The sequence below is a fragment of the Lichenostomus cassidix genome, chromosome 4, assembly GCF_008360975.1.
Source record: "Lichenostomus cassidix isolate B80296 chromosome 4, HeHo_3.0, whole genome shotgun sequence".
NCBI lineage: Eukaryota > Metazoa > Chordata > Aves > Passeriformes > Meliphagidae > Lichenostomus > Lichenostomus cassidix.
In genome coordinates, this window is record NC_139484.1 from 64,439,932 (window position 1) to 64,467,910 (window position 27,979).

The window sequence follows — 27,979 nt, forward strand, 5'->3', positions numbered from 1 at the left end:
TGTCCTCATTTCTGCCAGCTGGCTCAAACTGGCTGGATTGAAGACTGGAGGAATTTCTCCCCAGATCCTTGCACCTCACGTTGAGCAGAACCCTGGAGAGCTCCACCTCCACCTCCTCCTCCTCCTCCTCCTCTTCCCTGTGGCCTCCAGCTGTGCTTCTGCGTGGGGCAGGGGTGCACAGGAACTGGAGGAAGCCACATGCAAATCAGGACTGAGTGGTAACCAAATATGTCTAACCCAGGGGGAAGCTGGTGGGAAGTGCAGAGCTAGTGAAAGGGAAGGGAGCAAATAGTCTGGAACGTACCGGCCCTGGAATATTGGCATGCCAGTGAAGGGCTGTGTATAGTAAATAAATAGAGATATGCATGTTTTAGCAATTTCCTCAGGCTAAAGCAAGTAGGAGTGTGTGTGTTCAAAGAGTTGTATTTGCTTTATACTGTCCTGTGAGCACAGGTCCAATATCAACACTAGGAAGTACATATAGGGTGTATGTTTGATCAAGGAATTTAGACAATAACGTGAGTAATTGGCAGCATACCCCAAATCCCATCAGTCTGATCCCAAAGCCAAGTTCCTTCTCAGTGTTACAATTTCACAAGCAATTAAAATGGCTACTTAGCTACATTATGTTATTACAAGCAACATCACTTGTCAATCATTTTAAGTAGGTGAAGTGGTGTTAGTTGTTATTGCATTACTACCCAGGTAAAAATCACACCCCTGTGTTAAGCATGCCCAACAACATACCATTAACCTGTTTAACGTGATAGCTTGAAAGAGTGGTATGTTTTTCTTTTGCATTTCTGCTACAAGTCCTCTGTTATTACTTTATTCATGAAATTTTTTTCTGCTATAAAGAGGATTCAATGATTTTGCAAAGCAGTCTCATTCCTAGAATGCTATAATTTGACAATTTCAAGGCTTTTCAACTCAGACCCTTGCATATATGTCATGTATCGCATTGCAGATTTCATCCAATAGTCGAAAATGTACTGTGAATGCAGTATCATCTTATCAGTATTCCAGCATCATAAGCTTTCTCACTGCAAGCAGGGGACTGTTCATTACAATGAAACTGAAAATGGAAAAACTGAAAGATTGATTTATATGACCTTCACTCAGGAATGTTCTAATTCTGACATAATCTCTCTGACTGAAATCCTAAACACTGTATAATTTTGATTTATTACCCTTAAAAGAAGGAGCTGGGATCTATAGATCAACAGAATACCTGGCATGAAAAAGAGTGGTACAAAAGCTCAGGAAGACTGCAAGAAAATGCAGATTGATCACGTGACTTTATTCCAAACATTGTCTCAGCCAGCAAATCCATGAACGGGGCTGCAAGCAAGTGGAAAAACATTATGCGGATGTTTTCACAAATCCACTCTGTCACTCGGAAATCTCTCGTGATTATATACATTTTATAGCACAGATAAGAGCATGTTATTAAGTTCAAGCATGAAACAGTCTGTTTACTAAAGGCTGCAGGAAATGTTTATTAAACCAGCTAATTTATGGCAAAACAGGGCCAGAACTCGATATACTCCACAAAAGGCTGCTTTACCAGGCAGCTGTTTCCCTCCCACACCGACAGTAACCCACTCTGTGCTATTCTATCCTCACATCCGCTGCCATGGGAGCCAGGAGAAGGCTTACAGGGCTGTGAGGGTATGCTGGACCTGACTGCTCATAGGTGAAAGCTAGAGCAGCCCTACAGTGTGCTGGTTAAAATTAACAGCTGATATCTTTAAAGCAAAGCAGCTGGATCTAAATCAAGTAGAATCTTCTTGAATTGAAATGTGAATCAGGCTGGTTGTCACTTCTTGGATTATTTTGGTGAGGTAAAGAGAGTAGTTGGACGAAAGAGCAGATAGAAACCATTCACAAGTGGTTGATAAATGTACATTAATAGCTCACTGAACATAGTCTTAATGCCTTGCAGGAACTGAAATCAACAGGTCAATTTTAAGCAGACTAACAAAAAGAAATCTGCCCTCCACCCGTGCCTTTCTTCTGTTCTTAATATTTGGTGAAATGATTGCTTGCCTCCTTCCCTCCCACATACTCAGCTCACAGTTCCCACTTAGCCATTTCCCAGTCCTATTTTAGACAAATCTTTATCTTATCATGCTTCTCCTGCAAATCCATCTCCTCTAAAGCACTTAACATCCTCTTCTTTCATAAAACCCACCTTTTACAAGTGGCACCTAATCAGTCTTACTTTATCCTAGCCAGGAAATGGAGGGGTTTATTTAAAAAAAAATTACCATTATTCGGTGAATTTTGTGGCTGGTATGAATTGTTTAATTCTAGCAGATGGTAGTGTCCTCTATGCAGGAACATTTGTCTGCTTCACTGTGCTGCACAATGCATATTCTCACCTGTGAATGGGCCTGTTCCTTATTACTTCCAAAGATCAAACATTACACAATTCCTACAGTATGAGTTACAGCTACTGCAGCCACTGTAGAAGCACTACAGCCTCAGAAAGATTATTCCTTCCTTCCTGAATACGTTAGAGTGGATATACCAGGAACTGAATTTGTGTGTAGGGATAGCAGGAAGTGCCTGATTATTTTTATGTACTTGCAGAAAGGGAGGAAAAAAAAGAAAAAAAAGGGGGAAAAGGAGGAGATAAAAAGGAGAAGAGGAAAAGATAAAAAAGAGAGACTTGGATGGAATCATATTTAGCACATTTATTCCCTGAACTATGCAGACAGTTTTCAAAGTAAGAAAATAAAGTATTTATATCAAAAACTGTGTTCTACTAGAATGACTTAAAGGCTTGTAAGCAGCAGACAAAAGAGAAAAAAACCTGTGAATATTATTTCTGTAATCAATTTGCATCATAGTGGTATCTGGTGCATCAACATGTAGGAATACAACACAGACAATACTTGATTCTTTGGACTAGAAAACTTAACATAAAGCCCAGTTCCATAAACCAATCCTAGCAAACTTGATTTTCAGCATGAGCTGTTCATTGAATTCTCAAATGAATGTATTTATCATAAAGAAAATCAAAACAGCAGAGGAAGTAATATAGTCTTAGATTTCCCAATGGTGAATTAATTAGTGGAGTCAATTTGGCCTCAGCCTGGTATCTCATCCACCAGACAACACTCGCTTCCCAATGCAATGACAGATGATTGTAAAAGCCTAACACTGTTTTGCCAGTGCTGGCAAAGCTGATAGGGATGGGAGTGAAGGGTGGCTTGGTATCTTCTTCAACCAATGGCAAACTATTCAGTATGAGAGAATAAGAACTACTTTATTAGGATTATTATCATTACCCTCAACAACAACTATAAAAAGCTCCAAGTCAAATGGTTCTGACTCACTTGTTGAAGGGTAATACCATCTGTGGAGGAAATTCTGGGTATGGGCTGTCACCAGTGGCTAATCCCCCTGGAACAGGTGCACAGCAGTTTGCCAGTCCTACATCACAGCAGGGCTGGGAGCCAGGGCATCCAGCTCATAAAAGAGATGCCCACTGGAAAGGAGGTGGAACGAAAGAAGAAAGGGCTTGTTTTTGTATTTCTCTGGAGTGGCTCCCACTTGCAAAGTTTTGGTGCCTAGAAGAATTTGGAAGCCATTCTCCACTCAGAGTGCATCAGCAGTAATACCCTACTTTTCCTTGCCCAGCAGCAAGTTCTCCTGGGCCACAGCAGCAGCTCTTGAGCGAAATGTTTTGCACACAGTATGTTTGTAATTGTAAATTCAACGGATTCTCTATAAACTGGTGACTGTTAATATTTTAAAACATCTGTAGAATGCCTAAGTAGCAGATCAGTCCAACCTGACTAAGGTCAAAAAACATTTATCGAGTCCATTGAGGACAGAAAGCAGAAATATTCCAAAACTCACTTTCAAATGAATGAACAAGGAATACAGACTCAAAATCTCAACTCTGCCAGACGCTGAACTCAGTGTCATTTGATCTGCAGTAGCACTTGGGTGTCTGAGTAGGTCTGCTAAAGCAGAAGGAAACCTTTCTCAAAAAGATTATTCAGCTAGTCCAAACTTGTAGCTTCTGAGTAAGATAAAAACATTTTCTTACATTATAGGTAATATAAATAACATAAAGTCCTTTCACTGAATAAGAAACACCTATTAAAAAGTACATGTTGCAGAGTTAGAAAGGACCCTATAATCAGACCTGCACTAGACAGATGAAAAGACTTCTTGAAGGGATTTTTTTTCAATCTGTAATACAACATATCTTTCAATATATTTCTGTCCAATTAAAATACATCCATTGATGGAGACTCTATCATAGTTTTATTACGATTAAAATTTGTTGTAAACTTCTTGTATTCATTATTAACCTGAGCTGTAAAAAATGTTAATACTAGTAATTATTAAACTTGAGAACAATGCAAAAAAAATTTTTAAAAAAGCAAAAAAAAAGAGGGAAATGAAGCTGATTAAATGTCTGGCTCCCATTGATTGCCAATAGCTGCTAGTGTTAAATTAAGAGGTTATTTTATTGTCCTCTACAGCCAAGTTCAGCCATGCTCCATTCAATAACCAATAATTTATGTCTTTGAGTTAATAATAATTACAATAAAAATATTCCCCATTTTCTGGCATGCTGTGTTTATTTTAGGATATTAACACAGCAATCCAAATACAACACGTAAAACTCCCTCAGGCTTTTCTGTCTCACATCCCAGACCTTCTGTTTCTTTATAAGCTTTAACAGCCACAGTTAGAAGAGATATAAATAGTCTGAAGCACAAGAGAATCTCTCTTCCCTGACAGAATCTTTATTTACAAGCTCTACAAACCGAAGCAGGTCAAACAGTCCCTTGCTGGCAGGTTAATAAGGCCCACCTGCCAAATAAACCCACCAGTGAACTCCACTGGGCCTACATAAATCCAAAACGCTTGGAACAAGACTTTCTCCCTAGGAATCATACTGAGATGGGATGCTTATAGTTCAAAAGGGGGTCATCTTTCAAACTCCAGAGTGCTTGTCTGCCCAGCACATACACAAGAGTGTGCAAAAGGTTTGCAAAAACCGTGGCTCTTACCTTCAGAAGACATTATTATTTAACATTTATATTTCAGTATTGCTTACAGGACACCCACATGCTGAGGGCTCCTGCACTGGTGCCATATGAACATGTAAAGCTTAAGTCTCTGCCCTTTGGACTTTTTAAAAGGCAAGTATAGTTGGGTCATAAATTAAATCTTTTAAATTATTCAAGACTTAACATACAATTAATTTGCCTACAATGCCATGAAAAGAAAATGAAAGAATATGATAACTGCTTATTTAAACCAACCTAGAAATGAAGTCTCAGAAGCCACAGTAAAATTTTTAATGAATATTGACAATTATCAACGTGGAATTCCATTCTCAGACCGGAGCTGTTCAAACATGACTCCTGGGTAAATGTTTCCCATTGAATCAACGACTTCTTTATGTTCCTTCCTGAATCAGCTAGGCCCAGCAACTATCCCAGTGTGGGCATATCCATAGACTTCTGAAGAGGCCCACTCACTGTTTATATTGCATTCTAAAAAAAGCATCTCCAAAGCATCCTTCAGATTTCTATTTGCTGTTTCTACAGCCAGCAAAGTGGTAAATTCTGAGAGCACCCCCTATAATTTATTAGGATGGCACCATGCAGATGAAGGCAGACAATGGATTGTAGCTGAGCAGTAGAAGCTCTTTGGCTCGAAACACTGAAGCAGAACTTGTGATCAATTTGTGCAGGGAGCTGGTTTACCTTTGCACACCAGGCTGGGAACTGCAGCAGTGCCTGAGCTGATTCACAGCCTTAGAGGTGGCAAAGGGAATCAGGAAAGGCAATATGCAGCTGGAGAGTCAAGCATGTGTGTAATGGGCAGGGATCACAGGTCCCACCCTAACGAGCCAGTGAACATCTGATGAAGTTCTTTAATTTACTGTGAGGGATATATCCTTACCAGGCCTATAGGCTGCCTGCCTGCCTGCCTGTTAAAATCCTCGAGGACAAGTTACAGGCACATCAGGGAGCACATAAAAAGGCTTGCAGCTCTTTGTTCCTGCAGGTCTACAGTGGGCTAGACCAGAGTCCCTGCAGGCAATGGGCATTACAGCTGTATTAGAACCTAAAGGATTAGGGCTGCAGAGACAGCTCACATACTGATACATACATTTGCCAGAGTGATTCCAAATATAAGTCAAATGTAACAGTTTTGCAAGTGTAGGTGAAGGAACAAATGTAGAATTTAAGATGCATTTAAGCATTTAAGATGGTATGTTGTGGCAAAGCACTTGGTTGCACTTTGAAGGCCTTGAATGTCAGATTATCAGAGAGAATGCTCAATTTCAGGATCCTGGTACTGCAGCTCCTGGTGATGTTATCAGTGGTGTACTTTTAGTAAGAGGCAAAACCAACTCTTCTGGACCTTCTGAAGCACTTCTGGGGTGAGACAGAAGTTGGGGCTTTGAATTACAGACTCCTTGACTCTGAATGTCATTTAAGTGCCTATCATCTCCTGTGGAACTAGTGCAAACAGTTTATTCCTGCTTTGCAGAACCAGGTCAGACCCAGAAGATGCACATAACATCAGCCCTTCAGCAACTACTACATGGCCAGTTGCTGTAGCAATTGCAAAAGGAGGAGTGTTCAATTCCCCGTGGCTTGTGTCCATGGGAATGATGCTATTCTTAGCACAGTGGTACTACAACCATGCCCAGCTTCAGCATGAGACAACAGAGAGTGGGTGAGTCTTCATGTAGGCAGCGTCCTGCACACTGGCCAAACCCAGCACCTCTCCTCTGCTGAGTACATTCTTCATTTGAATCACAGTTTAGTTCAGCTGCTGTAAATGCAGCTGAGACAGCCCGGCGTTCTTCTGCTATTTGTAAACTGGATGCAGATTTGGCACTGGAGCCACAGCTGCCTCCAGGGGGGTCAGTGCTGCGTGTAGGGTTGAGCTGCTGACAGAGGAGCGCAGTGTGACTCCTGCAGGCAGCCCAGCAGCCCTCTGCTCCCTGCCAGGGCTGGCTCACCGAGCAGGAGTCTCTCAGTGCTGCACTGACTGGCACAGAGCACGCTCTGGCTCATTAACAATAACTGAAGCGAGCAAACAGAGCTTACAGCAGTGAGCAAATCCAGCTCGAGTGTAAGAACACTGTAAAATGCACAAGAAACACATCCCACTCCTTTCAGTTTTTCACAGCAGTGACAGCACAGGTGATAATTTAGCAGATAGGCCTGCATTTGCAAACCTGCTCATCCTGTGCCTCACATCCAGTTGTTTCAGCCCTCATTTGTCAAGTACATTTGCACATACTCAACACCAATGTAAAACAAGTGCTAAGCATCTTATATATAGTCTCCAAACAGTTCTTGAAATTAGTGAATATGTCTGAAAATGCCTGTCAGTGAGCATTTTTCTCAAGGCATATATACCAAGTAAATAGGATATGATCACAGCTACAATTTCTCAGTACAGGAAATTGCCAGTCACCAACATAATTAGAAACAGTTCATATGATCAAATTAATCATTCAAAAAAGAGCAATTACTGTTAACAGAATAATGGCATGCCTTAAAAAAGAATGAAATTAACCTTTAGGACCGACATAGTTACCCTCACCACTCTGCACTGAGGCAGCAAAGATTAATACATGTGCAAAATAAAATCCTGCATTAGCATCTGCTGAAAACAGTAGTAGCATTATCTATCTGGCCTATTCAACCCTTAACAAACTTTATTCTTTGGCCCCAGCAGTGAGTAGGAATAGCAAGTCACTCCTCTGCCATAAGGAAAAAAAAAAACCCACTCTTCAAGACTTCAATTTCTATATAACTTACCACATTGTGATTATTGCTGACCAATAATTACATGAAGATTAAACATAAGTCAGCAATTTGAGATGCAGAAGAATTTAACATTCAAACCTACATTATAGCTCCTCAAAAGCTGACTTAGCTTGTTAAGGCTAAAGCTTTACTCTGTAGGATCTAGAAATGCATGCCAAACATATTGCAAAAAATATATTTTTGCTCTGTTGTGCTAAACATTAATTCTGATTATAAATGTATTTTAAAATTTATACTTCTAAGGGAGATTAAGTTTATGTTTAGAAACACACTAACATACTATGCTATCAATAGATAGTGGAGTTAATATGTTTTGAATCCTCAAGCTGTGTGTTTCTACATAGATTAGATTTATTTTATTCTGAATGTCAGCAATGTTTAAATCAACTCATATTGATGTTGAAGATAATTAGAGACATATAACTTCTATAGATAAATTTATTAGTTCACTGAAGTTACTTATACCAGGCTGCTGAAGCACGTTAGCTGCTGAGAAGTGGTATACAGCTGGTTTTTATCATCCCAACACTGGAAAACAGCAGGGACATGCTCCTCAGCTTTCCTTTCTCCTGGCCTCTGTCTTGCCCTGAAGATGTATCCCACTCCCTCATGTCTTCAACTTTCCTCTTCCTTTTGCTCCCTCAATTACACTTCCCTTCCTTCTGCTCAGCACAAATAACGCAAACGCAAATAGGTATTTGTAAGAATAGTGACATTTACTCCATTATTTTCCTGTCTGAAAACATACCTGGTAAACAAGCTGGTGTATAACTTGTAGTATGGAGAAGATTCACATTTAACCATTTTTTCATCAGATAATCATATTTTACGCTCATCAGTATTTAAGATATAAACTGTGGCTGCACTTAAGATGTCTCTCATTTGGACAGAGACTAATTCTGTTTTAAATGCTCCAAGTAGATTATTTTCTTTTTCCCAAGGAATAAACTTTCTATTAAAAAAAAATTCCTCCATTTTTATATGGGATTACACAAAAAGTGTGAAAAGCCTGTACCTTCTCATTTTCAAGATAATTTAAAAGTGATTCTGATACACAATGTCAAATTTTTAAAGTAAGCATTTTCAATGAATTTCCTTTCAAATTAATTAGGAGATGAATAAATTCTGTAGGACATGTTTACTACTATCATTTTATGATGAATATACTACACTTGATATAAAATATTTTTAAATACTGATTTTATATTTCATATTTCATTCTTTCTTAATTCTATATCAGCAGCTTGCTGTGTCCATATTAAATAGCATGCAATATGCTGCATGGTCAAAGCCATAAACACATACATGGTGATAAAGATTTCTCTGAACAGTTGTGATGACACTCAGACTGACATGCTGAAGATCGGTGTCTCTGTATGGCTATACTTAACATAGCTAAGGATAGGTTCAGACAGGTTGAAAACAGTGATTACTCTGTGTTAATCCAAAGAAAAAACATGGATTGCTGGCCAAACTCAGTGCTCAGCTGATGGGCTGCCAGCTGCCTGCATGAAAGTGTCATTGTGATAGTAGGAACAACACTGAGCAGGTATCTCTGCATCAGTGCTATAGCAAAACAGGACAATGAGCAGCATTAACTTTACCAGTGTATTCACAGTTTGAACAGTAATGTCTTCAGTGTTCACCCCTAATACATGGAAAAGTCTGTGAAACAAGAAAAAATTAATCTGTAGATTCTATATGGCTTAGTGCAGTCCTTACCTCATTAAACACCTTAGTACAATAAACACTGCAAACATGCTGTGCTGCTCTACTAATTTGGGAATATCTGATCAACACATGGACTTACACTCATGTAACTTCAGTTTAACACTACTTTGAGTTAGCATTGCCACCAAGATAATCTGCATTCAGGAAAATACATACTAGACAGATTACTATATAAAATCCTAAAACAAAAATAAAAATGGGTACAGGAAAGGAATTTAGAAAGCAATCAGTGCTTAGCATCCATACAGGAGAGAAATGTAGACATGAGGCCCCTGCCACAAAGATCTGCAATGAGATTAAATATGCTCATGAACTGCACAATCTTTACTATTTGCCTTTTCCAGGGGAGCAGCAGAGTTTCAGCACAGGGTCCCCAGTGCTTCTCATGGCAACAAGTAGCCCAAAATGTGCCCCATCCCCTTGTCACCAGCACTGAGCAAGCTCTCCAAGGAGGGAGCTGTGCACTGTTGCACAGAGTAGTGCCACACACACACTGCTTGTTCCTGAGCTGTGCTGAACACAGAGCAACTACAGCAACTGCACTGCAAGGCCTTGGCTTGTCTGGCACTGACTGTCCCTGTGGTGGCAACACAACAAAACTTCCTTCACGTTCAGAATTCCAGCACATCCTAGCACAGGCCTAAAGCCAGGGGCACTGACTTCAGTTATTGCTGACTAAGTGGTCTTGAAAAAGTACTTGAATTGCAAATTATCTTTTGGCCTACTAACTAATAGATACTTTCCAAAATATTTAAATATTTCTAGGACAATATGCAACCACTACATATATTTAAATGCCTTTGAGTTGAACAGAGGGTTATTAATTTTTATATTGTTTTACACAATATGTTCATAAAAGTTGAAAGTAAGAAGTAATAAAATTTTAGATACCAAGTGAAACAAGAGTCACTAACAAATGAATACTTTTATCTACTCCAGTTATGCATCTTTGATGTTTCTTGGATAGGTCATTGCAACCAAAACTGTTAAAAAATATTGGCTAATTCAAAATCACAAGGAAATATAATGAAAGAGAGTGAAATCTCCAAGATGTTCAGCCTGGGAATTTGTGACTACTAGAAACTGATTAGAGGACGTTTCCTTCAACTCCTTCAAAGCCATTGCTCAAGTGTAATGCAGCATGCCAGTGATTTGTCAGCACAAGCTTATTCTGCACTGCATGTGCATTTACACCTTGAGAAATTAAAGCTTTTTGAAGTCAGTTTTCAGAAGTGTAATATAACTGTACCCGCTTGCAAAGGACCAGCCTTTTTGTGTACTGCAGTGGAAAAATGAGATATCTTTATTACCACAATAAGAGCTCAAAGAAACGGCCAATTGTTTTAAAAATTAAAAAACCTGCAAGCACAATTTTTATTTAAAGGGTCAAGACATTGGAGAAGTTTGCACCAGTGACTACCTACAACATAAACTGGTAGTATTGCAGTTAAAGGTGTTAACGCCCAGCATATGCTTTCCTGAAAGTCTGCATGGTGAGGCTATCAGGAGGTAATTACATGGTTGCAAATCTTGGTCTCAGAGACAAGGCCAGTGATCTACAGGAGCTGTAAGAACTAAGGAACATTTGTCACCTTGACCATGATAACAAAAATGCTTCCATTTATACCTTAAAGGACTGATACTGATACAGAAGGTAAACATAGGAACTGTGCTAACTGTAGGATATTATGTGTTAGTGATAAGTACAAAATAAAAGTCTATTTCTCTTTAAGTCATACATAAAGATGAATTTATATCATTGGGCCTGCACACAGAATTTATTCTCAAGAGAACACAGATAAAGCATTTGTATCATGCCAATTATTGATAATAATTGTTTCTTATGGAAGTTTGGGGGGTTTTTTTGGGGGGGGTCAGGAACAGAAAACACCCCTGCATACATCACATGCTTTGTACTTTTAGTACGTTAGCTTTATTGTTCAACTATGGAAGAAAAACAAGCCTGGGTATTCCCTTATGTCAGCAACAGGATTCACATATTTGTACTTCTACTTATTTGTATTGATACAGGTGTCTCTATTTTTAATTAGAAAGGATCTTTAGTTTTTCTGTGAATGTATTTAACTGAACTTTAGCAAGGAAGCTAGATAAAACTATCACAACTCTTAATCCAAATTAGCTGTTTTAAAATGTAATGGCACTTTCTCTTTAGTGCTGTAAACACTGACATTGGGAAGCTAAATCTTGTCTAACACCTTAAAGATAGTGTATTTTGGTTTTTTACGGAAAGGCTGTAGAACAAGTTAAGGTACCTTTATCACTACAGACAGATCTCCAGCCACCTTCAGCTTAAAGTTTCAATCAGCCAATAATTAAGATTTTCATTACAAAGTACTTAGCACTAAATTTACACTGTTTAACTGTTAACTGCCATGCAGCCACCATTAAACACTCACCTAAAAACATCAACAAAGTTTAACATATGAAAGTAAATTAAGGATTACGTGAAAAAATAAATAGCAGAAGCCTTTCTGCAACAGATGGCCTAATTTCACCATTATCCATATAGTATGATGCTGGTGTGTTCCCCTCCCTCAATTATCATGTTTACCTTTGGCAGGAGTTGCGACAGATCCTTAGCTACCAGGTTAATACAGTAACCATAGCACCGAGGAACTCTATTCTCTGCCATGTACACAAACACAGGTTCTCAGTGCTCCATAAATCCTTTATTAAACCATTGAAAGCTTGAAAAAGCTGGCCGTTACCTGCTTTACATTATCTGGTGCAACAGTTCATGAGAATATTTGTTCCTGTTGTAACATGACGGCTGTTTAACGATTTGACCTTAAAAAAAAAAAAAAAAGAAAAAGAAAAAAAAAAAGCTGTGTTTTCAATTGACAAATTGCAAGCACATGTACTTATTTTGATGCAAGCTTAAAAAAAAAAAAAAAATAATAATCCGGGCCATACTTCCAGAAGAGACAGCCCGGATAATTCGCAGCCAGACACACTTCAGCTCTTACAACTATTCGACAGCCTCCAAATTGTGTGCAGTTGTAAGGAAAGTCAAAACATTTGGCTTAAATCAGGATTTTCAGAAAGCGCACGTGTACGGTGGCTGAGGCCAGCAGCGAGGAGGGCACTTTTCAGCCGGCCGGGAGGAGATAAATAATAATAATATAAATATATTTAAAATTATACATTTTTCACTGACATCTGTATATTCCCTTATGGGGGGGAGGGGGTGGGGGAGGTCTTAACGCACCTGGGGAGGGCTCAGGGCCAGCATCCCCGTACCCCAGGGGAGATAAACAATAACAACAACATAAAGGCATTTTAAAAAAAAGCGTTCCCACCGAGGTGGGAGGGCCCTGGACGCGCTCTCGCCCACCTGGGGGCGGCGAGCCACGCTCCCCCAGCGCGGGCCTGGCCCCACCTCGCCCCGTGGCCCTCCCTGCCCCGGCGCCGGGCCCGCCGTCCCGTTTCGGCGGGGCAGCTCCGCTCCCGGCGGCGCTCCCGGCGGGCGGCGCTCCCCGCGGCCGCGCGTGCGGGCGGCTCCGCGCGGGGGGATTTGAAACGGCCGCTCCGGGGGCCGCGCGGCGGCGGCGGCCAATCAGCGCCGCCGATTTTTCGCGCTGGTTCTGGCCGGAGGAGGGGGCGGGGCCGCCGCGCAGGACCCGCCGGAGCCGCCGCCGCCGCTGTTGCCGCTGTATCGCCACGGCTCCCGCCGCTCCCCGGCACCGAGAGACCGCCGCCGCCTCGCCCGGCTCCCCGGGGAGAAGGATGCGCTAGGGCACAGGTCGGTAGGCCGGGAGCGCGGCCGGCTCTCCCCAGCGGGAAGGGAGGAGGCACCCGGGGCACGTTCCCGCAGGCCCCGGGCGGGAGGCGGGAGCGGCGGGAGCGGCGGCGGCGAGGCTCGCCCGCCCGCGGGGATGCTGCCGCCCGGCCCCGCGCCTCGCCGCGGGCGCCGGGAGCCTCTTCCCGGGCCGGGACCGCGGGCTCTGCCCGGCAAGAGCGCAGCGGAGGCGGCGTGGGGCACGGCGGGTTCCGCGGTGGGGCATCCGCGCCCCCCTCCCGCCCCGGCGCTTCTCTCGGGGACTCCCCTTCCGCCGAGGCTCCGCTCCCCTCAAACTTACCGTCTCCATCGCCCGCCGCTGCCCGGGCAGCCCGCAGCTCCCGTTTCCCCCTTGCCCGGAGGAGGGTTTTTTTGTTCGCTCCCCCCTCCTCCCCCCGCTACCTGGCCCTCGCTGCGGGGCCGTGGGTCCCCCCGCCTGCCCCTCGCCCCCCCGGAGGCTGCCGCAGGATCTGTGCCGCTGGCTGGGCCTGACTCCTGGGTGGCGGAGGAGCGGAAAGGAGCGATGCCGAGCCGGAGTCCCGGCTGTTGCAGCTTCATCCTTTCCCCCCTGACCGCCTCCTCTTCCTCGGCGCTGCGGGAGGTCGGGGGCAGCATAAAGGGGTAAGGGAGAGGTGCCCACCCGTCCCACCTCCCTCCCCCGGGGAATGGAAGATCAATCAGTGCAAATCAGAAAGCAAACCGGAGAGGGGGGGACACGACCGATGGGAAGGGGGAAAAAAAGCCTCAGCAGGGTTTAAACCGCCCCCTTAAGGGGTCGTGTGGCTGCAGATCCCCCCCGGCCGTGGCGGGGAGGCTGCGGGGAGGTGGAGGCTGCTCTGCCCCTTCCCGCCGGGTAGCACTGAGATTGTACGGCAGCAGGAGTGAATGTAACTCTGGAAATGTATGGAGGGGGAAGCCATGTTTGATTTATTCCTCCACTAAACACTGGTGTGATGATCCTTCTACTTACACCCTTCTGCAGTCCATCCTGGACCGGTATGGGAGGAGAGCCTTGTTAGCAAAATGGGAAGAAAACATTCCTGCGAAGGCGTGCGGGCTCGTTGGCTCGATCTTCATTAAGAGGATGGGGCTCTTGTAACTTGAATTGATATTTGTGTGGTAAAAGAGCCTGGGGAACTTGTATTCCCAAGGCCATAGTTACAGCTCATCTGCTGTGGCTTTACCGCTCTGGGGGTGGAGAAGGGAATTTGCCATACTTCTTGAACGTATTTATACTTGCTTTTTGGTTTTGGCTGTTTTTTAAATATGTCGGCTGAAAGGAGGAGTAAACACTAGTAGAAGTACAGAGATGGTAAACACCATATTTAAACAGATTTCAGAGAAAACGGGCTTCTTGCTAACAGACATAAGGCAAGCAAGAGGCTGGTATCAGTCATTGCCCATGTATTTTGTGTGCCTGAATAGTTTCTTGTTGGCATTTGCATTAAAATTGGTTTATAATGATTGTTAAATTTAGGAGCTAGTGCTGCTCACACTGAGTAAGCTAAATAGGTCTGCTTTAAAAAAAAAAAAAAAAAAAAAGGAAGACATGTTTGGCTTTTAGCCTTTTCATACATCCAAGGAAGGTAAACACTGGGGTGGCAGTGAAGTTTGTAATAGATTTTGCAAAGAGACCTTGCTGATGACTTAAGCGGATGTACATATATTTATATATATATATATATAGTTACCAAAATTCCTTACACATGGAATGTGTGGCTTCGGCTGCAACAATAAATTGATTCTTTACCAAAATGCTTGTATGTCAGTGGAATATCTGTAAACTTATTGCTGAAGCTGTTATTTGCTTGTTTACGGTGGGAATTCTGCTTGGGAAATGCAGCCATATCAACCTTAATAAACTCCTCTGTTTCACAGTATGGTGAATTAGACTGTAGATTATTAGACTGTTGGATGAAATCATTGCATTAAACCACTGTTTTGCAGAGCTACTCAGGGCTTAGTACTTACAGTATATACAATTTTTGGTTGCTTCACTAAGTATCTATAGCCCATGTATTAAATCATAATGGGATTTTCATCTAGTGTGCAACCATCAGAACATCTGACAGGTTTTTTCAGTATGTGAATATAAAGACTGTAAATATTTCTGGAGACTGTATGGCTAGTTTTTGTGAGGGTTATAGGACTATCCTCATACATGCTTGGAAAAATCCAGGTATTAAAAGTACAGTAAAACCTACTAGTTGATCAAATATTATGTGAAAATGTCAGAAGAAACTCGGTCATTATACTTTAGGGTCTAGATTTAAAGTAGTTTAGAAAATGGAAAATAAAAATAAAATATATTTCTTTTTAGTTCTGTATGAATCCAACACATGCCTAGTAAGAATTTTAAAAAATTGTGTTTTACTGTCTGTAGGGCTGTGTGCCTTTTCTGAAGCCATTGGTAGTTTTGCAGGTGAGATTATTACATTTAAATTACTGCCTGCGTGCAATAGGCTGGATATTACAGCAAAACCAACCCTGCTTGGGTTTAGACTGGAAGCAAAAATAATTGTTGGGGGGTGGCTTTCTGGTATTTGGGTGGTGAATATACACATGCATGTGAGTTTGTGTCCAAAACATTGCACTAATAAAATAGTAAAGGAGTGGCAAGAAGAGATTGTTTTTCAGTGTCCTATTGTTTGTGGCCCTTTCACCTCTCACTTTTGCACTGAGCCTGCTTTTTGTTCCTCCAGTGTCAGTACATTTCCCAAGCGAGGTCTTGTTTCTCCAGCCTGATAAATGTGTTTCCTTGTGGTCGATCAAAGCCTATTGACTGCACTGGGCCTCCATGTGTGCATAAATGTTCACCTGCTCTGCTCAGATCCCTGCATTAGGGATGTTGTGTAGGATGAACAGAAGACACAAGCAAAGTTCTTGCAGCATTTCAGTCAGTGCTGGTCATTCCTGCTTACGTAACTACAAGACATTTCTTAGGTTTTAAGCATAGAAGATGGTTTAATGCATGAAAATTGGAAGTATTTCCTATATAGAGTAAGGTAAAGGGCCTGGATTTTTCTGGGACAGAAATTAAACCTCTCCTCAACAGCTGTGTGCTGCACAGTGAGAAGCATCCACTAAGTAGTATTGCTGAAAACAACAGAGTCCCTAACAGTCAGTAATCAGGCATCAGTAAAGAAATGCTTGGGTGGGATTAATAATAATGCAATGGATGATGATGACTACTACATGTTTTAGTACTGTATTTGTGGCTATACTGTTAGAGCTCCTCCATTACTTTCCTGCAAAGAGAATTGAAATGGCCTTACGGTTGAGTAGATGTGGTAGATCTGGTATAATTTATCAAATCCAGCCTTTGGATGAAGGAAGAATGGAGATGACAGAATCAGAGAATGCCTTCTGTTGGAAGGGAAGGCTTAAAGATCATCTAGTTCCAGCTCCCCTGCTGTGGACAGGAACACCTTTCACTAGACCAGGTTGCTCAGAGCCCCGTCTCAAGTGGATCTAAGTGGATCAGTAAGTCCCCTGTTTCTCGGGAACATCATTTTCCAGCTAGGCTGTAGCTTTGAGAAATGTCTTCACCAAGGATGTACTGGAATCTTGGTGGTGTAAGTGAGAAGTGGAGATTGAACATGGCACCAGAATAAGTGGTCAGGTGGTGAAGTGAAGAGAGAAAATAAGTTTTCATCAGAGCTTGGCATGGGAGTCCAAATTTCCTTTGGTGCATAATTGTGGTGCACTTGGGAGAAACAGGGCAGGTAAGGGCGGCCTTGTTAATGTGCCACTAGTCACCCTGCTGGCTGTAAATTCATGTAGTTGGTTGAATGGGTCAGTCAGATATTTTATACAGTTAATGGTTACTTGGAAGGTTTTGATTCTGAGAACATTTTTGAAGGAAAAGAGAAACCTAAATGCTCCCTTCACTGCACCTTCAAGGTAGCTTCTCTATGACCTGCAGTCATTGGAGGTATATAAATGGAGTCATTGGAGCTGTATAAATGTATTTACCTTTTCCCTGTCATTTTACACTGACAGAAATTACAAAAGTGATATATCAGGTGTTATTACTAATGTTTTTATCAAGTTTGGTGACATCTATAATAGTTACTTTGTATTTTCTAGCATAAGCAGGAAGAGAAGTTTTTGGAATGTTTTGGAAGGAAAATGTAGACTGTAGTCAATTCTGCTGCCCTTTTGGTTGAATAGCAAGCACAAAAATACACAAGATTCCTGGTGAACAGGTCATATATACTAATACCTTGTGATGATAAGTAATGCATGATGGACTATGCATTAGCCTTCCTAACTAGCAATTCTAAACTTTAGCACCAGATAATCTATTGACTCTCTGGTACATTCATAAACTTCTGTCTAAAGCATACAGTAGATTATACCATAGACTGAATATTTTTAAATGCATTTTGTGTGCAATAAACAAATACCTGTGACGCATGGTTGAACCAAAAGGAAGGTTTCCACTATCTTTGCTAATGTTAAGGATGGATAGTGTTGCATGGAAGTTGTTCTTATGGTACCATGGTGTGATAAGCCACATGTGGGAAGTAGATGTTTGAAAGTGTTTTTGAATGTTTCACAGCAAGCAAATTGCACTTAGTGAGTATGCAAAAGTGAAGTACTAACCTAATGTACTTCTGAGTTTTCTTATGTTGGGCAAAATGACTTCGCCCTGGGGCACCACTGATGGAGGATCTCGTATTTGACTTAACTATGAAACTAGTAAAATATGTGACTTAAAGCATGTTATAAATTGCAAGGATTGCTCAACAGGTGATGGTTCCATTTCTAGTTTTGTTCCCATCCTTTTAACCTGTGCTATTTTTATCTTGGTGTAAGATAGCAATTTGATCTTCTTTTGAACTTTGGTATTCAGCTCCCCAGCACAAATTGGAGCTATTTTATATTCCTGTTTGGGGTAAGGAAACATAGGTGGCAAATGACTGGAAAACTGCAGAATAATCTGCTATTGAACTCGACTTTCATAGAAACTTTAATATTTTTCCTCAGCTGTCTTTGAAGGATACTGTTGATTTTCTGTGTCTCTTTGGAGAAGCTCAGGGATGTCTTGTTCTGTTGGCTTACAGAGGTGACCATTTAATTGTCTTTGCGAAACCTCTTTGGCTTATGCCTCATACAAAATACTAAAGTATTCACATCTCACATCCTTGCTAAACCAGAAAACCAGAAGCTCAGAATTCTGATACAGAATCTAGATACAGAATCACAGAATATTTTGAGTTGGAAGGGACCCAAGGACCATTGAGGCCAGCACTGAAGTGTACAGGGACTGAACCCACAATGTTGGATTATTAGCACCATGCTCCAACTAACTGAGCCAAACTCAGGGTATACAAATCATCTTCAAACATATTTGGCCTTGAGGGCTAAGATCAGAATTCCATGTTTTCTTTGCCAAAGTCAAAAAACATAAAAGGAATGAATGTTGTTCTGTTCTCTGAGTTCTTCCATAGTAAACAAGAGATATACCAAGGAGCAGAAGCTGAGATAGTATGTGAAAAAAATACATTCAAGAGAGAAGGCTGAGGTTAGGGAAGATCTCATAAGAAATGTGACCTAAATGTAATTTGAAATATTTTTAAAGCTACTGATAAAATAATAAAATAAGCATTGGAAAGAATATGCAGTAATGCAGCCTCTTGTCATGGTGTTTGGGACCCATTTCACATATTTATTCATTCTACTAAGCAGAAGTGTAAGTGTTCCTGTTATGGCATGGGTTAGTCTGAGGAGCTGAGGTTCCCAAGATCATGTATCAGATAAATCAATTGTGAAACTTGCCAGCCTTGGTGGGATGCCATCGGAGCAAAGATCCTGACTGCACTGGCACTCAGAAACATCTAAATTGGGGAGTTATCTCTCTAGTAAAGAATGCCTAGATTCTAGTCTGGTAATAAAGCCAGAGGGATTTAAGCCAAAATATGAACCTTGTAGAGCAGTGTAGGGTGAAAGATATGAATATGGATCATTTCCCCATATGGAGTAGTTGCCAACAAGTTTCAATCAGATACTTCAGAATTAAATTAATGTTGTGATTTTTCTGTGAGTGCAAAGTGCAGACTATCAGAAGCTCATTTATAGTAACACTCCTGAATAAACTAGAAACAAATGCTGGGATTAAATGTGGAATGTGACTGAAATGCAGCAGTAGTGCAAAAACCAAGTTCCAGTCTTAAAATGTGTAGCAGAAAGTGCGTGTGCAATACCTATTCATCAGGTGAAAGCTTGGCTCAAAATGGTAGTGATAAGTGAGCCTTCAGAAACTCTGCAAGCAAGGAGAGCAACGACAATTGTTTAACACTCCTTATTTCTGCAGTCAGAACTAGATTTTCCCATGAGAAGTGTGTACAACAGAATTTGTCTAAAGAACTAAATTTGATAAGACACTGAAATAGTGCACAAAGCTAGTACTGTGCTGAGAGGAAAGCAAAAAATTGCAAGAGATACCCACTGCAAACCTCTCAACACAGAAGTTTTGGAAAGTGGACAAGGAATTGGTTTGTTAGACGTGAAAATGTTTTTCTGTCTCCAAGTGAAACTATGGTGCACTATATCTACAGAAACTTAAAACTCAAATTCCAGACCTTTTACCTGTAATAGTTACACTGATCACTTTCTGAGGGATTTTTGATGTAGATTTAGCACAAGAAATAAAAAAGGAATTAAGAACCCTGAGAATGGTGGTAATGCATTTTGGCAGGGGCATGGTAGAGCTCCAGCACAGGGAAATACTTCAAGTAATGTCCGAACCAGAAAGGCCACTTCATAGCAAGTATTTGGATTTGTTTGAAGAGTGTCTAATGTTTGAAGTCTCGGGCCTTGTTTGAGTGTTCCTGGCATACATCTGCCAGTTCCCTGTGTGTGTGTGTGTTTTGCTTCAAGGTAATACATTGATAGAGTTATTAACGTAGTTGCATGTAAATGGTTATGGTCTGTGTGAAGTAGAGCAGAATTAGCACAGTATAGCCAGGATTACAGTATAATCAATTACGATGTTCAGATGTGTTTATGTGCAGCTTTTGGTGAATGGTGCATGTCTGTAAGTAAAATTTGGTAGTGCTGTGGAGTCAGCATTAATTGCCTGTGAACTTTATTTTCCAGATCTTTACCTAATGCTATGGGATGTGAGGTTGAATTGAGTGTTATCAGTGCAATGTGTTGCTGTGTCTGTAAACAACAGAAGATATGGCCAAATACTGCTCTAGGATTATTATGTTCTCCTCTATGCACATACAGCTGGGCCTCCCTAGTGTTGGCAGAGCCTTGTATATGACCAGTGTGTGTCACTGCCACTTTTTAGAATGATTCCAGTGCACCAAGTGTGCTTCTGGCATTTAAATGCACCCACTTGGATGAACAAGCTTTAATGCTGTGGTAGACAAAGATAGCAGACTTGTTAGGGTCTAGGCAAAATGACTGTAGCCTCTGGATTAAAGTTAGTTGCTGTCTGATCAGATCTAGGAAACATTGATTTCTGTAGAGGTGTAGCAGATAACATTTTGTTAACACTGCAGTTTGATTCATTGCTTAAAACATTTTGTGGTGTCATCCCAGATTTGATCTCCCCTTCCTTGAATTCCCTCAGAATTTGCACAATCAGAAATTCTCATGATTCTCCTGGTGAAGCTTCAGGCAATTGCTGTGCTGTCACAACCACATATGGGAATAAGGGCAGAATCATTGGCCACAGTGAAGAGGAAATAGATTATAGTGTGTTTATCTGCTGCAGTGAATATTATGTAAGCCAGAGGATCCAGATCCTCAAAGTGTGGTGCAAGGAGCAGAGGTGGGATGCTGACAAGAAAATGCAGTGGGATTAAAAAAGATGTGGAAAATTAAAGTAGTCTTAGGCCAGGTGAGAAAGCAGTGTAAATGAGAAACTCTGCACCTAGGTGCTGAGTTATTTGAGATTGTGTTTGGTTCTTTGTTCCCAAGCTACATAGATGCCAGGTGCACAACTCTGGGCACCTGAGAGACAGAGAGAGACTTCATTTCATTGGTGAGCAAAGACCTCAGCTGAGTAAGTATTCTGGCTATATTGAATTGTTGCGTCCTATTTTGCTAGAGAGGGACCATTCCCTTTGGAGCTCTCCAGGACACAGAAAAGTTTGTTTGGGGTCTGCCTTTTAGTATTTAGTAAATATTGGTTGTATATCCACTAGTTCCTACCATTTTAGACCCCAGTGTTTCTCCATGCTTGTGTGCAGAGGAGAAGCCACTTTTCTATTTGATCTGTGGTCCCACCACAGTAGTATCTGTAGTCTCTCTTCAGATAGAAATACAGCATCTTAGAAGAATTAGATTGTACTCAAATCTATCTCGTTGCTTCACCCACCTCCAGCAACAGCAGTGGAACTGATGACATTAAATTTCTGCGGCAGTGGAAGAAGAATATTTCTGCAATTTTGAAGAAAAGGAACTCATGGGGAGGAATCCTCTTACAGAATCTTCTAGCCTTGTCCTCAGAAAAGGGTTAGTTGCAAAAGCTTTTCCTGAGGAAGAGCAAGAAGTCCATCCATTTCGTAAACTTGCTTTCTGCAGTAGCAAGTGGTATTTAAAAGGAAGAAATAACTTACCATTCTACAGTTCTTAAGTGTACAATTTGGTATTACTTATAGTCTTGATAGGAAGGCAGTAAATACTTGTTTTGGTTCATGAAAATAGGCTATGACATTAAAGTTCTGAAATTTTATCCATCAGGGGAAAAAAGGCAAATCCAAAACAAAGTAAAAAATGTGGATACTTTTTTATTTCCCAAAAAAATATATTTGGTGGCAATTAATATTGGTTGGTAAGTGCAAATGTAAGTACACTAACTTTTCTCACACAGTTTTCAAAATGAACTATATCTTGTATATCTATTGCAAGATTAATGAAGTCTTTACTTCAGGTGCTTTTACATTAAAAATCATCTTTAGACTCATGCTGTTTTTTTACTTTCCTAAGACTCGTGGCAAATTTTTGGAAAGGTTGGGTATATTTATTTTCAATTCTACCTCAGCTGCTAAAAGTTTTCTTCATCAGAGATAATGCTTTTGAATTTTCTGGCTAGAACTGGTTTGTCAGAAATTCTGGCAAACTTGCAATGCAATTTTTTGTTGTGTTTTCTTGTAAAATAAAATTCTGTTTAGATCCTGTAGTAATTTTTCATTGCTTTAATGTTGTGAAGAGTAGTTACAGTGTACTACACGATAGTAAATATTTCTCTACTCCTATTTGATATTTTAGTGATATTATAGAAGATAATGGTAGTAAGCATACTCAAGTTTTCAGATGTGTTAGCAAGAATATGTTGTAACCTCCTTAATCTCTTTAAGTGTTTTCTGTCTTGATCTGAAAATAGGAATAACCTTTTGTCTTAAAACTGATGAGAGAATGGACAACACTTATCAGAGAGCAATCTTTACAGAAAAAAAGCAGCAGCTATCTATTAGCTTTTCAGTGCTAGCTGAAAGCTTGATTTGTAGCTAATAAAAATAGCTTTTGTGGATAAAGTTGTCTTACTGTGAATTTGTATTGAGGTGTTCATCTTCCCCTTCTTTCCCCACTACCTCCCTGTGCCTGCCTCAAGTAATTCACCAGAGTAAGAAAACCCTTAGACAAATGTGTTACTTAATAGAGATGCTTGCTGGTGGTTACTGCTCTGTTCACTCCCTTTGGCAGAATTGGAAGGGATGGAGTACTCCATTATTTCTGACACACCAGAAAAGCATCTCTGAAATTACAGCAGATGTGGAAGAAGTGACTAATAAATATCACATAAATGATAGCGGCCTGGATAGAGAAGAAGGAATCTGACATGCACAGTAACTATTTGGCTGATGACTCCTGTCAGATGATGAATTTTCAAGTAATTAATACATGATTTAAAATGTCTACAAGATAGTTTACCTTATATAGAGCCTGGTTTTTTAGTATGAAAATGTGTACAAAGCCTCTGCAAAGACTGTCCAGTTGTCATTGTCGGATTAAAATATCTAGAGACCTTCCTCTGATAAGAAATCTTCTTTTGCATACTGAAAGCTATTTGTTCACCAGCCGAAATATCATGTTTATTCAGCAGACTCCTGGTTATAATGGGTTTTTCCCCCTTTGTTAGTGCAAATGGTACTTGTTGGGTCACCAGACATTCAATATGGGACGATACTGGCTTAAGCTCATTAGCTGCTACTAGCGTGTGGTGCTTTTGTCCCCTTCTTTTCCCTGCCCTCCCCCCACTTTCCTTTTCAATAGATACAGAGTCATCTAGAAAAACATAAGGGATTGCTTTTGCTTCTGTGTGATATGGTGGTCCAGCATGAGTACACTGGAATTTATCTACCAAATCTAATTGGGTGCTCGGGTGTTTCAGGACCTTACTCTTACAACTTAAATCAACCAGATCTTGTCTGTAATCTGTCTTATTTCATTCTTTCATGTCTTGTCTTCTAGATCTCCTTGCATTAATTCCAAAGTCACAGCAGCACTGCTTGGTTATCTGTTGATGGTTATTTTCTCCTTGTCCCTTGCTTTCTACTCTCTTGCCCTCTTACAAGAGGCCTGGTCCTTCTTCTTCCTTATGGTGTAACCATGAATTCTTGTGTAGTAGAGGTGCTGCAAAATGTACCTGGCTTCAATTTTAATCTTCTTTCCTGAAACCCTTTGTTATTTCCATGTGTAGATTTGCTAACTTCCATTTAACCAGACCCCCCAATGTAGCTGATGTTTTGCAAGGAGGACTGAGATGTGTATCAACAATATCCATCCCATTGGTTGTCCTAGAGATGGTGACTAACCTGCAAATTGCAGTCTAGTGTCTCATCTCCCCAGTGGGATTATATTTTCTTGTAGTTACTCACATACATTATCTTTGCCCATTATTCTGTCTCTTACTTTAAGCCTCTGCTAATTTGGTTCCATTAAATCGTTGTACAAATATGGTCAATTTTCCATATTTTATAATTTGTGTCTACTACTGGTTCTGATAATCTTACAGTCTCAATTTATTGTCTTTGTCTTCATTTTCCCATTTACTGCTGTTCTGGGTAGATTAACTTCATTTTACCAGTATTACTCCTCGATTTTTGTGTCTAGGCTCCAGTGATTTGAGGAGCATTTTTCAGGGTTTTCAGCTATTTTTTAGTGACCTGTGTTAGTGAGAATCATTAACTGAACCTGAATCATGAACTGAACTGAAGTTCTTGAAATCTGTGTATCTTCAGATGGATTAGGCAAATCAAGGTAACTGCCAAAAGTTCAGGGTCTTTCACTGCATGGCCTTATTCGTCTTCTCTTTTTTTTTTCTTTTCTTTTTTTTTTTTTGTGATATGGAGTGAGTACTGTTAGGTTTGTTAGCTAGAAAGAGAATAACTTGATTTCTTTAAGCCACAGCTTTTCACTTAGTTACCTTCTGGTCATTGTTCAGACAAGGCCTTGAGCAGTTTGATCTGGCTTAAGCAGGAGATTGGACTAGATGATCTGAGGAAGTTCCTTCCCACCTAAGTTATTCTGTGACTAAGGTGAGTTTTGTGTTTTGAAATTCTTAAGCTATCCATTTTAATTCATCCAGTGTCCTGAGATTGAGTGTGCCACTACCACAGTCTTAACTGGATCATTTACTGCTTTTCTGGAGGTGTGCCTGAAGCTTGACGGCTTTGTAGCTTAAAGAACACACGATGAGAGTAAGAGTTATTGTGAAGCAGCACAGAACAAATTCTGGGTTACAAGATGCAGATGTCTCGGTGCAGAAATCCAGACCCTGATGAGTTGATGGAGCATCCTAAAAACTCTTCTCCAGCCGGAGGAGCTGCGCCGAGCGCGGTGCCCACTGGAGGGCGCTGCGGCCGCACGGAGCCGCTGCTGCCTTGGACAGCGGGAATTTGGGATTTAGGTGCCCAAAATCAAATCTCTAGTTTGCTCTGTTAAGAATCCCTGGGAAGCAAGTACAGATTTTGCAACAATTCGGTGTTTTGGTTGGATTGGTTTGGGTGGTTTTTTTTTTTTTTTTTAAAGGAATTTTGCACTCCCTAACTAAGTGTAACATGTTTTGCCTGGGAATTTACAGAATTTGTCATTAGTTGTTTCTTAAGAGAAATATGATTTCAGTTAAATTTGCTGAATCACAGCTTGAAACACTGTCATATTATTGATTGGGTTGGGAGTTTGTCTCATGTCCATGTTTTCAGAGATGTTGTGAAAGGACATGAATTCTCTTTTGGTTTAGCCAGTTATTTATTCTGTTCTAGTAGAGTTTGGAGTTTCCTGTTGTCTATGATTCCTCTTAAAAAGAGTTAATACAGTTGGCTGCTTTCTACTCATTTTATCAGAGATTTTATTAGTACTTCAGACTTCATCTGACTAAAGAAAGATTAGAACCTTTTCTCTTGCAGATTCACTTGGAGTTCAGGTACATTTGTTCTTCTTACCTTGTTTAATGCCAGGTTTTTTAGCCTGTTTGTGCCTGCAGCGAGAATGGTTTTCATCTCTCAAATGAGACATATAGCTTGTATGGAGAGATACCTTTTTATCTTGTAGATATTTTAGAGCAGCATGTTAGCAAGATGCTAAGCATTTGCTAAGGAGTGATGGAGTTAAGATTTTTAATTTATTTTTCTGCATCTTTGTAAATGAAAAGGTTTCATGTTTGTCAGTTGCTTTGAATTCAGGCTTGACATCCTTAAGAAGCTTTGCCAGGCTACAGCAGTGCTCAGTTATGAACATGTTTACATTGCTGCTCCTGATGTAGAAGTATCAGAAATGCAAGTTGTAAGCATTATAATAACCATGTGCATTAATAAACAAGGTGGTGAGATTCACAAGTGATTTCTTCCATAGCAACTGACGATTCAATAGTTATTCATCATGGTTTTTATTGCACTTTTTTGGAAGCACATGAGACTAGATTTGATGAAATTTTGATTCTATGTGACAGTCCTTGGACTTAATCATATATGAAATTGGTTACCTTGAGCATGAATATGAATATTGTGCTGAGTTTTCATAATATTTATGATGGTGTATTTTTCTATATCATGTATATACTGGACCTATGCATATGAATTTTAAAAACTGAAACCATCATCTTGCCTGTTTTAGGAGCACAAAGAAGTTGTTCTGCAGATTCATTTGTTTGCTGCAATGATATGTGTTAAAATAGGCAGGGTTAGCTTTTAGAACCCTCAGAGAACCTGTCTAGGGCAGCAAATAGTGCAGTTGAAGCTTGTTGCATGTTTGCAAATTTCTGTATGAAAACTGGGTGTTAGATGATATTGTTGTAATGAAAAATCTGAAATTCCAGCAGTTGCTTTGATCATTTGAATTTTGCATAGTATGGCCACTGGCCTGAAAGATTAGCTGTTTCCCAGTGGGCTGGTGTTCCTGGCCCAACAGGCTCACCCTTTATTTCTTCTTACAGCCAGCATGCTTTGGGATATGTCTGGAGACTGTCTGAGCTGTCATGTTTGTGCAGGAGGTGTGTTCTGATGGAAGACTGAAGGTCTGTGTAGAGTGAGGAGGAGAAGCCTGTGATGCTGCTGTCCATGGTGTGGGTGCTACAGGAACACAGCCTGTGGGGTTTCTATGCTGGCACAACCTCTTGGAAATAAACTCATCTGGTTTATGTTGTTACTAATGATATTATCTTAGGTCTAACTCTTACTTGTTTTAAACAGTGCAGTACCTTTGTATAATTAGTGTGGGCAAGACTCATGCTGTAGATGGTTAACAGATGGTTAAAATGAAAGCTGTGATTTTGCTTTCTGCTTTTGTTTTAATAAAATTGATGATTCATAGATCTGTTTTTCTTGGGCTTTTTTTGTAATGCATATTACCAGATACTGAGGCATTTTGGTTGTGAAGATTGTAAACAAAGCTTTTTTTAGTAAAACTTGAATGAAGTACATTAAGTTTTATATTAGTGCTGACGTCTGTGTGAATACTTAATAGCTTTTGACATATCTGTATTATTAAAAATATTTTCTGTCTTTTTGTCTTAATATAGCAGTGTAAGACTGGAAACATCTGGGCTGAATGGACTTTAGCATCAAAAGAAGTTCTCAACTGTTAACTCAAAAAATTAACTACATCAAAATGAAGCAGGTACCAGAGATCCTTGGAAATACCAATGGAAAACCTCAGAATTGTGAAGTGAATCGTGAATGTTCCGTCTACTTGGGCAAAGCACAACTTTCTGCCACTCTACAGGAAGGTGTCATGCAAAAATACAATGGCCATGAGACTCTTCAATTTATTCCAGCTGATAAATTGAAAGATCTGACCTCTCGGGTATTTAATGGCGAGTCTGGGGCCCAAGATGCCAAGCTGCGCTTTGAACCCCAGGAAATAAAGGGTGTTGGAACACCCCCCAACACTACTCCTATCAAGAATGGCTCTCCAGAAATAAAGCTGAAAATCACTAAAACCTACATGAATGGGAAGCCTCTTTTTGAATCTTCTATTTGTGGAGATAATGGTGCAGATGTGTCTCAGTCAGAGGAAAATGAACAAAAGCCAGCAAACAAGGAGAGGAGAAGCAGAAAAAGAAGCATAAAATATGACTCTTTACTTGAGCAGGGTCTTGTTGAAACAGCGTTAGTATCAAAGACTTCAAGCACCACTGAAAAGAAGGTAGTACTTTTTT

General features: G+C 40.5%; 1 protein-coding gene and 1 long non-coding RNA gene across 8 annotated transcripts in view; one reads left to right on the plus strand and one right to left on the minus strand.

Annotated features, from left to right (window-relative positions):
* Positions 1-27,979, plus strand: part of NSD2 (nuclear receptor binding SET domain protein 2) — a 99,482-nt gene that overhangs the window by 11,703 nt on the left and 59,800 nt on the right. For 2 of the 6 annotated variants that reach the window (XM_085059613.1, XM_085059612.1), the window contains 2 exons: positions 6,535-6,723; positions 27,341-27,966. In XM_085059613.1, the coding sequence (XP_084915739.1) occupies positions 27,370-27,966 (597 nt within the window). In that variant the 5' untranslated portion in view covers positions 6,535-6,723; positions 27,341-27,369. Of the gene's footprint in view, positions 1-6,534; positions 6,724-13,127; positions 13,324-27,340; positions 27,967-27,979 lie in introns of those variants that run through there. The other 4 variants (XM_085059611.1, XM_085059616.1, XM_085059617.1 and 1 more) reach the window with 4 other exon arrangements.
* LOC146438718 (uncharacterized) lies at positions 5,555-13,085 on the minus strand. Of its 2 annotated transcripts, none has more exons than XR_014851904.1 (5): positions 12,961-13,085; positions 12,290-12,368; positions 10,985-11,125; positions 9,434-9,494; positions 5,555-8,491 (listed from the first exon to the last, which is right to left on the minus strand). It is a non-coding gene; the product is annotated as an uncharacterized LOC146438718 (long non-coding RNA). The 2 variants fall into 2 exon arrangements; XR_014851903.1 differs by having other exon boundaries at positions 5,555-8,494.